At 42.6% G+C, this 15636-nt stretch overlaps 1 protein-coding gene across 1 annotated transcript in view; it reads right to left on the bottom strand.

Moving 5' to 3' along the window:
* Nucleotides 1–15636, bottom strand: part of KLHDC8B (kelch domain containing 8B) — a 107295-nt gene that overhangs the window by 42759 nt on the left and 48900 nt on the right. Inside the window, exons 4-5 of the mRNA XM_069966807.1 lie at nucleotides 8861–9025; nucleotides 1951–2175 (exon numbers count right to left, since the gene is read on the bottom strand). Of these exons, the coding sequence (XP_069822908.1) occupies nucleotides 1951–2175; nucleotides 8861–9025 (390 nt within the window). The remainder of the gene's footprint in view (nucleotides 1–1950; nucleotides 2176–8860; nucleotides 9026–15636) is intronic.

The following is a 15636-nucleotide window of genomic DNA, read 5'->3' as shown; positions in this document are numbered from 1 at the left end:
CAATGACAGACAGCCGCTGTCCTCAGGCGTCTATGAGGTTCCTTGAGATGTACAGGGAGTCGAGATTTCCTTTCGGCTTATATTAATGCTCCCGACAACATCAACCTTTCATGGTACTAACAGAAAATTACATGGTGATTACAGACATGTCTGGACATTTATCTACCTGGAACACAGCAGAATAATAAACCACCAGGGAAAAAGAAAAAAATGGCAGGTATGGGAATATATATATCCCTTCACACACAGGTACTAAATCAACCTTTCACTCTTATATTTCTTAAAGGGGTTACCCAGCATTAGAAAATCATGGCCACTTTCTTCCAGAGAAACCTGGACCCCATAAATTCTACTCCCGGCACCCGGAACCACTCTTGTCTCAAGTTCAGGTGTGGTTTGCAAGTATGCTCCATTTACTTTGATGGAACTGAGTTGCAAAACTCCACCCAAACTAGAGACAAGAGTGATGCTGTCTCTGGAAGAAAGAAGTTGTGTTTATCTTACGCTGGATAAGCAGGCACATAATACTATTTTCTCTCCTGATCACTGTACATATAATCATAGCCATCATGGTGACTGAGTAAGGGACAAATTGTAAGTCAGATATTTACATAATCTGATGGAACCATTTACATAGGCAGTAGGGATGGTCCGAACCCTCTGAACGCTCGGCATCAGATTCCCGCTGTCTGCCCGCTCCGTGGAGCAGGCGGATACAGCGGGAGGACCGCCTGGAAAACTGGGATACAGCCTATGGCTATGGCTGTATCCCAGTTTTCCAGGTGGCCCTCCCGCTGGATCCGCCCGCTGCACGGAGCGGCCAGACAGCGGTAATCATTACCGAGAGTTCGGGTTCATACGAACCCGAACCGAACTCAGTTCGGACCATCCCTAATAGGCAGATTATGGCTAGTATACATACCCTTTATTAGTCAATCTACCTTATCGTGAAAGATGTGAGATGGTTAAAATTTGAGTACCAGGCATTTTAGGCGAGTCTTTATAATTCTGGATGTGTGAAGGTAAGATATAAATTGGCCAACTTAGGCCATAAATAGATTTCTGTGTACTGTGAAGTATCATTTGCACCATTGCTTATTCATGTCTCTGGAATACAGAGGTCTAAGGCATAGTAGTTGTTTTACAGAATACTTGGAAATGTTCTTGACTTCCCTTCCACATGAGTTATTTCACCCTTTTCGGCTATAAAAACTACTGTTATCTATTGGGTAACACGGTTTATGCCAATAATATTGAATTTCTATGTTATTCCACTAGTAATAATGCATTTTCATTTTTAATGTAAAAGAATATGACTACTATAAAATACAAAAACTACTGTAATACTGCTACCTATGTACAAGAATATTACTACTATATTACTTTAATATTGCCCCATATGTACAACACTTTAACTACTATAATACTACAGGGGGAGAGAAGTGGGCGGCACCACCCAGGTATTCTCCGACACCAGGACCACGAGCAGGCAATCACGACCAACAAGACCGCTATGACCGGCGGTGCTCCGCTTAACCAGAGACAAAATGTAAAAGTAGTGAGAAAACAGAAGTGGGAACTCACCAGCGGACTATAACTTCAGGTCAGTTTATTCTTGGCTTAGCTTTATCAATGCAGGGAGAAGTGTGTGGAGCACACCATCCGTAGACCGGAAGAAGCGTGTCACCGCAAGAAACAATTGTAGTCTACCTGTGAACTACTTTAATATTGTCCCTATATGCAAGAATATAACTACTATAATACAGTCTCCTATGTACAAGAATATAACTACAATAATACAGCCTCCTATGTTCAAGAATATAACTACTATAATACTGTCCCTGTGTACAAGAATATAACTACTATAATACTTCTCCTATGTTCAAGAATATAATTACTATAATGTGTCCTTGAAATAACACGGGTTGTAGTATTGTTTGATGCACTCACCTTGCTCAGAGTCAAACATTTCCACAGTGTTTACAAAGTGTGGCCGGGAGTAGAAGTTGTGGGGTCCGGGTTGCTGTAAACCACCAAGACTGAAGAAAGAGGTCTCTGTCATGGTGCAGCTGGCAAAGGCACGCCTACTTGGGATGCTGGGATATCGAGTCCAGCTCTTTACCTCAAGGTCCAAGGCTTCAAAGGCTGTTACTGGAAGTTTACCTTGCCTACCCCCTACCAACAAAAAAAAAGAAGCATTTGAGCCGTTGACATTGTTTATATTCTTTTAATTTCCAATAAGATGTCTCTAACATGGACTTCAACTAGCATTGATTGAGTGACAACCCCTATGAGCACTGTAATGGCTGCCATTATGCACACCTAGGACAATCCAAAGGCTCTGGGCAGAAAATAGGTGTCCTGCTGCAGCACCCCCACTGGGAAAATGAAGCATTACATAGTTATCATTGAAGTCAATATACTGTATCTGTATTACACATACAACTTACACACATATTCTGCTAGATGTAGAGTCATTCCCTGTGACCCCCACCACCACCACCATTACCTATAGACAGGCAGTCTTTACATGCTTTGCCCTCTCATTTTGAAAATTATAATTCTGAGAAGTACAGATGGCAGAAGTGGAGTGTTTTCTGTTTCAATAGTTTTTATTGAACACATTTTTCAAACATTTTAACAACAATCTGGGCTGGTTATAGTTGTACATAATACAAACAAAGTAGTATATGAGAAGATTGGGGAGGGAAGGGTAGGATTGTTAGCCATGGGCAAGCACGCAGTTAACGAAAATTCTAAAGAAAGAAAGAAAGAAAGAAAGAAAGAAACTTTGAGTCTTACTGAATATCATTAATGTTATGTCCATGTTAACAGTATCCTGAGTAATAAAGAAATAAGTAAACTCGAAACTTGATGTGTGGGTGAGTGTCATTTGAATATGTCCAGGGTGTTACCGGTCAAGTCAAGAGGTATATTTATTGTGGATGTTCAATTTCTTAGTAGGTTTATTAACCTGATCCCAGATATTAGAATTGTGGGGTTAGTGATGGAGAAAGGGATAGGGAAGTGAGAAGATAAGATATATGTAATAGTCTGTCAGCCATCTACATAGTATGGAGAGTTTCTCCATTACCCCCACCTATTGTTGAATGTTTTCATTTTCAACAATCCTCTAGTTATGATCTGTTCATATTTGTATGTGGTGTTTACCGCGTTTACAAATTCTTGCATCGGAGGAATTTCTGACGTTTTCCAATATTGCACTTCTGCTTCCTGGACAGCATCTTTATAGCATTTATATTTTGTTTTTGTTTTTGTATATGCCTAGAATTGTCCAGAATGGATGTCTCTTCAAAATTCTTTACAATTATGTCCCTTAGCCTGTGTGTATGTCTGTGAGTGTATCGGGGTGGTGATCTCTGCTGCTGCCGAAGCTCTGTGGGAGTGGAATGCTTCTGCTTCTATCTGATGCCATTTAGCGGCATCCTAAGCACCTTGGCAACAGTCATCTAACCTATGACAGGCTGCCAGACCGCTGATGGATTGGTTTGAATCCACACATGCGCAGTGCTTACGGGACAGTCTGGCGCATGTGCATAGCGCAGTTCATGGATTGCTGGATTTCCTCCTCGTTTTGATGTTCCTGTACATATCTGAGATGTCCTATGTGAGTTTTAATGTTTAATGTTAAAGCTTATGTAAGACTATTTTAGGGAGCTTATTACTGATTTGCTAATTATGTATGACATCATGTGAAATGTGATTGGTCTATTGTCATATAAATACCATGTTACAACCTATTTTGTATGAGCTTGAGAAAAACCTGTTTGTCATTAAAATGTCGCTCATACCTGTGTTTCAAAATGGAATAAAAGCACCTTATTTTTGCAATTTACCAATGCTTTAGATGCTGTTACTCTTTTGCACTTTATTTAATAACGGATGAAAGAAATCATGTGGGCTGGATACAGAAAAAAAGAAAAAGTAAACCAATTAGGGAAGATGACTCTTGTGAGTCACTGGATGTAACTGCACTGTAATCTTTTTATAGGTTCTACATTGACTGAGGTTGTAATGATAGCATAGTGTGGCAGTATTATTTAGGAATCTGTGCCCAATAGTTCATTATCATTTTCAGAATAGCAGAGATGCCCTAATGCATAGTAGGGCAGCAATAGGGTTGTCTTTTGACAGCATATCTTCTCACATGAAGAAAAAGCATTGGAAATTTGTATTTTCAGCTGTTCCTAAGTGTTCAGTGTCTAGCAGAAGCTGTCACGGTTTTAGTCATTTTCAAGATTATATGGAAATTTTCTGTTATTACAGTGTTTTACATATTTTAATATACAAAAATATAGATTGGTTTAGAGATATATTCTGTGATGCTATTCTGAATGCCCCCTCAAGCTCCAGTGATTTATCAAGGCGGTGACGGGGGTCTACGTTATTTACAAGGTCACAACCGGCATTAAAATCAACCTCTGGAGTAAAATGAGATCCTACATAATTCCTATTTTATCGACCAACTATGTCCCATAGGGTGACATTGCTGAATACATTATTCTAAATATATAGCACATTATGCTGTTAACGCTCAAAAGAAATGCTCTTATTAATACGTCCTACAATCACTCATTGCCAATGAGGCCTCGGTGTGAATTTACATGGGGCTGATTATATGAATATAAATGTGTGTAATAATCTCAGGGATGTGATGTGGGGGTAGATAAGGCATATTGGTATAATGACTGAATTGTGCACATGAGTTAATATCTGGAAATATAATAATGTGTAGATCCGTATGCTGGGTTATCAAACTTTTATGGGAACATTTGGCTTTCCCATTATAACATCGAATAATCCCCAGCGATCAGCTGTAATCTGTAGGATAAAACATCAGCAAGTGTTCAGTTTCACTGTGGCACCACAACACAGAAAATGAAGAATTATATGGAGCTCAGTGAAGACAACAGACTGTCCATGCAATAGTATGGGCATTCCTGATCCTCCAGTGTCAGAGACCTTCTTTGTTGCTGCTCTTGAAGCTAATGGGTCCCAATATAAAATTGGTAACATAACCCCCCTACACACACACACACACCTACCATGTGTCATTGATAATTGTGGTGTATGCTACCATGTGGCCATTGGTGGTGTTAGTTTGAAAATAAGGTGGTATATCTTTTTAAGGCTATGTTCACATATAGTATTTCTGTCAACCTTTAGGCTATGTTCTCACAGAGTAAGACTCTGGCTGTTCTGTGACCCGGCCGGGTCACGGAACGGCCGGTGTCAGAGAAGATCATCCCGGCCGCTACTGCAGTTCCGGCCAGATGATCTTAACCGCCGCTAAATTCGCATCCGTGCGCGCCCGCATCCGAATTCCCTGCTGCCAGAGCCGCATGCTCCATTGTGTGAACCAACAGGGTTTTCTGCCGCCGCTATTCAATGAATAGCAGCTGCAAAAAACTAACATGTCAGTTTCTTGTGGCGCCGCTAGGGATCCCAGCCGGAGTGTATACTATGTGTATACACTCTGGCCGGGATTCCTTAGAAAGTAACTACGTAAGTTCCGTAGTAATCACGGCCGTTGTAACAACGGCTGTGATTATTACAAAACTTACACAGTGGGAACATGGCCTTAGTCAGTATATATATAAAAATACATAGGCTATACCAGTAAACAAGCGACGATTACTGAAGTCCATACATAGCCACTGTCCCGGCGTTTATTGAGAGGATATTGGTAAAGGCTGTCACTGAAACGTATGTTGGGGCGGGGATACGTGTGGACCTCAGTAATTGTCGCTTGTTTACAGGTATAGACTATGCACCTGTTATATATACTTTTTGCACTTGCATGAATTTGCTTCCCTGCAAACATGATCTTATGTACCTACCTGTATACTACATTGTTATTGTACTGCACTTTATATGATATGGTACTTGCACTGTAGTAGTGGTCCTCCATTTCAAGCCCCCCTGTGTTATTGTTTTGTGTGTTAGCAGTCAGGATCATTATTAATGGTATTTATTTTTTCATTGTTTTTTTATTAATATATTCTGTGTAATTTTGAGTGGTTCCGCATTTCTGTATTAGTGGTGTATGTGTGAACATAGCCTAAATCTGCATGTATAAAACTGCTTATGTAGTGACCCCCCCAGTCATTTATCTTTGAGCTTCTGTAAGCATGGAAGATAACTCGATCTCAGCAATTTCTCAGCATTTTCCCTGAAGGATTTCTATAGCCGCTGCTGTTAGCGGTTTAACACCTTCACCCAGGAGACTGTTTAATTTTTGACGTGAACCTTTACACTGTAATTGGATGGAGCTTTGCTTCTTGGCCCCGAAATCTCTGTGGGACTTGGCTTGAGATTGGCCTTCAGCTTAATGCATAGAAGAAGAAATAATCAGAAGAAAAAAGCATGTAAAGCAAGGGAACGTGATGTGGCCCTGTGTCTAAATTTTGTACAAAATACCGTAGCTTATACAGAGCTACAGATCTCAGCTTTCTATGTAGTAATACAGTTCTCTACAGTATAATTAGTGCTATTTCAGTGTCATGGAGAGTGTCAGGCTTAGGTAACCAAAAGTATAGAATATCCAAAGTGTAGTAAGGCTAGGTTAACACTGCTTTTTTGCAGTCTGTTTGACATATGCGTTTAAAGAATAAAAATGGTTGAAAAAACAGATGCAATTATGTGCAATCTGTTTGGATCCGTTTTTCCATTGACTTCCGTTATTTTTTTTAGCATACACAAAAATGTGATTGAACATGTTTTTGTGCGTGTTTAGGCTATCTTCACACAACGTATGAGACTGGCCGTTCCTGTAGTTCCGGTACTGTAGTACCAGCTGGGATGATCTTTCTGGCCGTAGTGTGCTCATGCGGGCGCATCAGCGCGCACCCGTATCAGAACCTGCCACTGCACACAATGAAGCAAGCAGCCGCAGAAAACTGACATGTCAGTTATTTGCGGGTCCGCATGGGATCCCGGCCGAAGCGTATACAATGAGTACACACTCCGGCTGGGATCCCATTGAAGTAAAGGCAGTGTTCACAGGCACATAAAGTACGGCCGTTGTGGCCGATGGCAACATTGGCCGTACTTTTACGTAGTGTGAACATAGCCTAAAAGTAACCATTTTGCAAAAAGTGTGAACCCAGCCTAACAGTACATAACAGATACAACCTGGAAGTAAGGAGATGGAACCATATGTAGAATCCTCTTCCCCTGATACATATATATATATATATATATATATATATATATATATATATATATATATGTATGTGTGTGTGTGTGTGTGTGTGTGTGTATGCAGCCTTAAGAACGGTTCATTACTGTATTTGTGTTGCTGTGTTATGCTTTGAGTCTGTGCACTCGTCAGTCTATGTTTGTTTAGGGCTGGCAGACCATTGTATAGGAGAGTATGTTTGCAGAGGTGAATGTATTAGAGCCCTACGCTGACATGACAATGAGCATTGGTGTGCATTACAAAGTTGGTTGCTGACGATAGAAGTGCATCTATCAAAGATAATATAGTGCATAGAGAGTGTGCACAGTGCATTATGCGTCAGAAAGACCTGCACTTGGATCAAATGCCTGTAAGGGCTGTAAGCAAGAGCAGCTTGAACTTGGTGGTTAATTTCCCTTTGGAGGCACAAAAGCTTAGTGGTTACATTTACAGTGGGTGGAGCTATTTAAAGTAAAGGCAAGAATCTAAAAATATTCAACACTTTAGATCTGTTTAGCTCCTGCTCTTAATGGATCTATGTAGTATAGTTTTCCTGCCAAAACATTGCCCAGTAGGTCACCTTCCTCAAGTGGTGTCTCACTAAGGGCCCGATTTTGCACAGAGCGATAATCGGCCGAATCAGGACAATGATCATCGGCTGATCGTTATCTTTTGGCAAGTTTATCATTGGTCGTTGACCACATATCACTTTATGTAATAGGTAGTGTAATCATATCCTATATAAAATAATAAAGTTAATACTTACCTGTCCATGCTCCCCCGTGGCCCTATCTTGTTTCTGTGAATCTCCTCTCACTACAGCCGCCTCTGGGACTTCCAAATATGTCTTTGAAGTCACAGTCCACTCAAACAATCAGTGTCCGCTGCGCTGTCCTGTCTCTTTCAGTGATTGGCTGAGCGGCCCATCACTTCAGAGATGGGGCCAGTTGTGGGCTCCAGAAGCAGTGACAGGGGGATGCCATACACAACACTGGAGAACACCAGGGGAGCGGGGGCAGGTAAATATATATTATATTACACTAAAGCAAGGCCTGCACGGAGATCATTAATGATGTCCGCACAGCCCCTGTTGCACGATAATTGAGCTGTGTAATAGGTTGTATAAGCAAGAGCTGAACTAGCAGATCATAACATCGAGGCTTGTAATACGATCCTAAGGGACCTATTAAAAGGCCTGGGGCAATCTGTAAACAAGGCCAATTTCAATCTTCTTTAGAAGGCTTGATCAGTAATGCGGCTGATTGTTAGCCCTATTACAGGGGAGGCTACAACTACAGCTGACAACCACCATGTGTAATAGAACCCTGAGACCTGCTTCCCAATCTCCTCTTATCATTGTCATTGTTGGTTAGTTCTACACCTATAGACTAGTGATGAGCGAACATCCCCATGTTCGGTTTGGATCCTGAACACGAACATTAATTTTTTTTCTATCAAACGGTTCGTGTTCGCGGAACATTCCGTAGAAGCGTATGTTTTGGTCTACGCACATGCGTACAGATTATCCGGTGCAAAGTGTAAATTACATTGCCTCTAACATTGCCACGAGACCTCACTAAGTCCTGCTTAGTTTGCCCCTTTGGACCCCATTCTCAAATGATAATGAGACAATAAAGAATTATAATAATACAAACGTACCTAAAACATAGATTCTATTTCCACGCAAGAAAGTGGAGGCTCCATAACGTGGTGTGGGCATGGAGGGAAGTGGCACCCAGTTATCTTTAACTGGCTCATAGAGTCTGACCAAGGCCTGAGGGGAGGTGTCCGCACCCATTCCTCCAAGTGCATAAATCTTCCCATCTGTAAGACAAAAAAATCCAGGAATATTAATAAGTCTCTAGTCAGCATGTACTATAAACTATTCCTACTGGAAGGTGGACAACTTATTGTACATACTACGGAGATATTTATTGATCACAGTCAGATGTACAACACAGTTTGTGGTTACAGTCACTTTAAAGTGAACCTGACAGTGACAATCTATGTTCCAAACTGCTTACATTATTAAATAGCTGTTCAGTCAACGGAACAAATGGTATATTTCATATATCTGTTCTTGAATGTAGAAAAATGCTTTTACTTTCATGAGAAGAGTGTAAAAAAAAAGACTTCCCCAAGATCCTGCAGCAATCTGGAATGTCTCCTCGCTCCCCCTCCCATCCATATCCCTGCTTAACAGACAACCGAATGCCGAAGTCTAAACCAGGGATAAAGATGGGAGGGGTCTTCTTGGACACTGCACATGAGAATAAAAACATTTTTTTCTCTTTTTTTTTTTTTACAGCTAATAGTGTCAGCAGTTTAGTGTAGCTGACAGCTTCACTTTTCTTGGTACACAATACATAATGACATAATACATAAAATGAATAATTAATTCATATAATGCCAATGTATACCACAGCACTTTGCAGAGATTGTCATCGCTCGCATTGATCCCTGTCCCCAATAGGGCTCACAATCTTAACCCCACACAGAGAAAACCCATACAAACACAGGGAAAACATTGAAGCTCCATGTAGATGTACTTGGTGGGATTTAAAACCAGGACTACAGCATAGCAAGGCAACAGTGCCAACATTTGAAAAATCCTTCCAGGAACACTTTAGCGTTGGTAAGGGGTGTGGCTAATTGTGGGTGTGGTCTGTGTGGAGTGCGGCCTACAGTGGGTGTGGTCTGTGGCCTACAGTGGGTGTGGTTTGCTGGGTGTGGCTTGTCACCAGTAGTATAATATATGTTCTGAAGCAGCTGTGCTATATGCTGGAATATGTAGTACGAAAATTACAGCTAAAAGATTATATCTGGTTCTTTATAAAGTAAGAGGCTGTACTTATAAAGGTGAACGGTGCTACACTGACATCATAATACACATAGAACGTCATATTACACACCTCAGCTGCTGCAGCACATCATAATACACACCTCAGCTGCTGCCGAACCTCATAACAGTCCCCAGCTGCTGCAGAACCCCATAACATCCCAGCTGCTGCACAACCTCATATACTCCAGTTACTGAAGAACCTCACAACACACCCCAGCTGCTGCAGAACCTCACAACATACCCCAGCTGCTGCAGAACCTCACATCAAATCCCAGCTGCTGCAGAACCTATGATAGAGGGTCTGAGAGCTGGATCCAGATATAACCAACTAAGCATAGCCTGGCAGGAGACCCTAACCCTTAGCCCCAGCACAGTGGCAACAGCACCTGCAGGGCAGCAATGGGCACTGGCTGGGGGAGGATTTACTTCCTGGGCTCTACAGCTCCTGTCCTAGCCACTTTCAGCCACCGGATGTCACCGGAGATCGCATTGAGCACACAACCGGGGGCGGGGCTTCTGTGGGGCGGGGATTATAGCAGTGGGGGCGGGGCTTCCCGGGACATACCCGGGACATGATTTTGCTGTGATTGTCTCCTAAAATCTGCGAAAGTCTCGGCAAAATCGGGACAAATGCCTCAGGGGTGTTTGAAACCAATAAGCCACTACCTTTTTGTAGATATAGGTATACACTGTAGACATTTATGATAAGTACAAAAACATTAATGAAGAATACGACATGGTGACATTTTCGTATATTTTTTCCAGAAGAATCTGCAAATAATGAAGCATCTGTGAATATTTCTACTGTAACATATTCTAATTTATTAAACTGAAGTCTCTGACACACAATAGAAAAATCATCCGGTCCCGGCGGCATCTTTTTTTGTGTGTGTGTAATTATAAAAGCTGTGCAAGCAGATGTAATTAATGTTTTCTGCACCGTTGCTCCTTGCTGCCAGAGTACACCAATGGGATCCGTCGCATTGTTGCACTCCAGTTACCCTGACTGAATGTTCTATACAAGGAACAAGCTAGGGCGAAAAACGATATTATTAGTTCAAATGTAAATTATAGACCAGACAGTTGTGTGATAGGACAGGATGATAGCATAATCAATGTGACACACACCCAGTGGTACAGCTATGGTTGTGCAGAGGTGGCAGTTGCAGCCGAGCCATGGTGCCTAAGAGGGCCTTAAGGTCCCTCTGCTGTACATGAAAACACCAGTACTATACAAAGCACATAGAAGGTGGCTGCCTGCTAAAGAGCTTGCAACTCTGCCACCGGTGCCTCTGGCAGGGACAAGCTAGTTGTCTGTCTTCGTTATCTTAACAAACAAACTTTTTGTCCCTGCCAAAGGCACAGTTGGATAGGTGTACATATATGCACACCTAAATCAGACCTCCCAATAACCACTTAGATGCCATGGTTATGGTTGGATTGCAGCATGTAAAAGGTTAAACAACCAGGATCAGTGGTTTCTCCATTCCTGGCGGTTAGAAGGAAAACCAAGTTGTTGTGAGACAGCTGAGCTCCTGTGCCACCCTGACACAGGAGACCTGAACAATTTCTGCCATGCCATACAAAAGCATATGGACATAGAATGAGGCCTCTTAGTGACTGCTATAAAAACACTTCTCAGCAGCCCATGTAGGCACCCCCTGTATGTGATTCCCCAGTAGGCAGCCCCCCATGTAAGTACCCCCTGTATGTAATACCCTAGAAGGCGGCCCCATGCAGGAATCCCCCTGTACGTGATCCCAAAGGTAATAAGGCCCCCAATAGAGAGAAGCATAGGAGAGAAGGAGGGGGGAGAAGTATGGTGGAGAGAAGTAGGGGGGAGAAGTATGGTGGAGAGAAAAACAGGAGAGAAGCATAGGGGAGAGAAGCACAGGAGAGAAGCAGGGGGGGAAGTATGGTGGAGAGAATCACAGGAGAGAAGCAGGGGTGAGAAGTATGGTGGAGAGAAGCACAGGAGAGAAGCACAGGGGGGAGAAGAAAACAGGCCCAGGTTTCACACTGAGTGAGTATAAATACATTTAGAATCTATATTATTAACTATATGTATAATATGTACTGTTTTAGTGTCATTTTGTGCCATTTTGGTTGGTGGTGTGCCCTGGGATTTTTTAAGTATAAAAAGTGTGCCGCGGCTCAAAACAGGTTGAAAATCACTGACTTATAGAGCACTCTGGAATCAAGGGCACTTTAAAAATAAATAATAATAATAATAATAAAGGTAATACCCAGTTGGTAACATTTAAGATTTAACATTTAGGAATTGTTGCTGACGTTTTTTAAAAATTTCCATTTACCATCTATATTATAAAGTAATTCTGAGTAGATAGGACAAGTAGATAGCAAAAACAATAGCAGCTCAGCCTTTCCCTCCCTACAGAGTGATCTTTTCACTCATCACAGAAGTTACTGAGCATGCCTATAAGTGTATCCTATACAAAGAATAGGCTCTTGGGATGTTCATTTTGTCTATGGGCATGTTAAAAACAGCTCCAACATAATGGCTGCCCCCATAATAATATATTGAAAAAAGTACAATCAGAAATAAACAGATTAGAACATGTTCCAGTATCTGTCTGTAATCTGTAAAAACAAGTCTTGGCGATACATTCCCTTTAATGAGTACATATCCTCCATACTATAATGAGTACATATCCTCCATTCTATAATGAGTACATATCCTCCATACTATAATGAGTACATATCCTCCATACTATAATGAGTACATATCCTCCATACTATAATGAGTACATATCCTCCATACTATAATGAGTACATATCCTCCATACTATAATGAGTACATATCCTCTATACTATAATGAGTACATATCCTCCATACTATAATGAGTACATATCCTCTATACTATAATGAGTACATATCCTCTATACTATAATGAGTACATATCCTCTATACTATACACAGGGTTTGCTTCTCTGTATAAGAGCTGTATACAAAAAGAAAAAGGAATATTTAAAATCAAGTCTCTTTGTATATAATGGTTTGGATAAAGACAATGGATGCAAATGTCTACATATCCTTTCATTTACTGAAAATAGCTTTTCTGCTAACTGGGGACGAATGATAGGAAGTTAGGTCTATCCCCTGTTGTGCAGATCTTTCATCCTCTGTAATACGGATATAGCGGCAGCGACTGAAGTTGATTATAACCCTTTCCTTTATAATTATCTTCTCAGGGGAATGAGGATTAGCTAATTATTTGTGATAAATGGTGACAATACAGCCATGATGTCACCTCACTGCTGCCCCCAAGGTTCCCGCGGCTTGGATATCACCGCTTCTGTCACGGACAGGTATGCCGCCCAACTTCAAACTAATTACATGTAAAACTTTTCCTTAGCTGCCAATGATCCTGATGGTTTTACCTGTGGGAAATATGAGGGAGATGAGGCCTCTGTGTGTTATGTAGATTTTATGGAAATCTCTGTGAGGTTGAGGAAAGAAAATAGAAAAGGAGACAAGAAAGTTCTTAATTAAAATAGATTTTCTTGTGGCTGCCCGGGAGATAAGCTGCATGCGGGATGTAATATTATTTGGCTTCTTTGAAACACATTTACAACAACTGGTCGGCTGTAAATTACGGTTTAAATGGCAGATATTTATGATGTTTGTCGGCCTGGTAAGAAGAACCCGTGGCGTTCCAGAGTTTTATTCTCAGCAGTCTCTGATGAATAATGTATTGTCATATACAGAGGTAGCAGAGCTGAGTTTGCCATTTTGTACATTTCATTGGGATATTAATATGGATTACCTATAATTTTACATTGAAATACAGGAAAACCTGCTCCTTCTGGGATTAAGCTGACCCAGGGATTGTATAATATAGTTCCAGTTTTCCTAAATCCTCCATATCCCACAGGCACTGCAGGGGAAAGGCAGCAATATACTGCATTATTGCATTGAGTGCATTAAAATAAACATCAATCTTTCCAGGGGTTTTTTTTTTCTCAAAGTGGGGCATACACTGTAGGGGGACCAGTTCTAAACACCTCCATACTTTTACAGAGAACGCAGACAAGGACTGTAAGTGAAAGTTTTTCATATTTTATGAATTTAAAGGCTATGGACATCTATTTTCGCCTTGTACTTATTACTGTGCAAAAAACATTACAGGTCTTTATTAAAAAGATTGTGCTTACATTTTCTTCTACAGCCCCTATAATGTGCTAGGGGAGCTCTATTTTCTCTCTCTATGATTCTTCCCTGCAGACTGCCTTTTGCTGCTCTTCTTGTTCTCTATTTCTCTCCATTCGGTCCATTTTCTAAGCTGGTTTGTAATCTCCCTCTCCCATGTTCATCTGACAGCAGGGGCGGGCTGGGCCGGGGGGCAAGGGGGCATGTGCCCCCCGGGCTGGTCTTCCCCACCAATGAGTGGGCCGCGACCCGTGGCCGACCCTCTGCTACAATTGAGACTGAAAGAATAGCGCGGCCGGCCGCCGCGCTATTCCCTCGGTTTCTTTCAGGCCGCCTGATCCCCCCCAGTAGCCGCAGACGTGCCGCGCGCAGGCACGTCTGCAGGCACCTGCATCAGGTCCCCAGCGGTGACGTCACTTCCCTGACGCGCCGCTGAGGACCTGAGAGCGGAGAGAGGAGCCGCCTTGCTGCAGCAGCAGGGAGAAGCTGCTGCAGACTGAAGATCCGGGCCGAGGAGAGGTGAGTTGTTTTTCTTATTTTTTTTTTTAAACCCCTTCAGGGAGGATGCACAGGGGGGCTATTCTATGAGGGGGGATGCTTAGGGGGGCTGTTTTATGAGGGAGGATGCACAGGGGGGCTATTCTATGAGGGGGGATGCACAGGGGGGCTATTCTATGAGGGGGATGCACAGGGGGGCTATTCTATTAGGGAGGATGCACAGGGGGCTATTCTATTAGGGGGGATGCACAGGGGGGCTTTTCTATGAGGGGGGATGCACAGGGGGCTATTCTATTAGGGGGGATGCACAGGGGGGCTATTCTATTAGGGGGGGATGCACAGGGGGGCTATTCTATGAGGGGGGATGCACAGGGGGGCTATTCTATGAGGGGGGATGCACAGGGGGGCTATTCTATGAGGGGGATGCACAGGGGGGCTATTCTATTAGGGAGGATGCACAGGGGGCTATTCTATTAGGGGGGATGCACAGGGGGGCTATTCTATGAGGGGGGATGCACAGGGGGCTATTCTATTAGGGGGGATGCACAGGGGGGCTATTCTATTAGGGGGGATGCACAGGGGGGCTATTCTATTAGGGGGGATGCACAGGGGGGCTATTCTATTAGGGAGGATGCACAGGGGGCTATTCTATTAGGGGGGATGCACAGGGGGGCTATTCTATGAGGGGGGATGCACAGGGGGGCTATTCTATAAGGGAGAATGCACAGGGGGGGCTATTCTATAAGGGGGGATGCACAGGGGGGCTATTATTAAAGGGGGATGCACAGGGGGGCTATTCTATAAGGGGGAATGCACAGGGGGGCTATTCTATAAGGGGGGATGCACAGGGGGGGCTATTCTATAAGGGAGAATGCACAGGGGGGGCTATTCTATAAGGGAGAATGCACAGGGGGGGGGCTATTC

The sequence above is a fragment of the Dendropsophus ebraccatus genome, chromosome 4 (assembly GCF_027789765.1).
Source record: "Dendropsophus ebraccatus isolate aDenEbr1 chromosome 4, aDenEbr1.pat, whole genome shotgun sequence".
Lineage (NCBI taxonomy): Eukaryota > Metazoa > Chordata > Amphibia > Anura > Hylidae > Dendropsophus > Dendropsophus ebraccatus.
The sequence above is the reverse complement of the archived record's forward strand: the minus strand, read 5'-3'. Positions and strand labels throughout refer to the sequence as shown.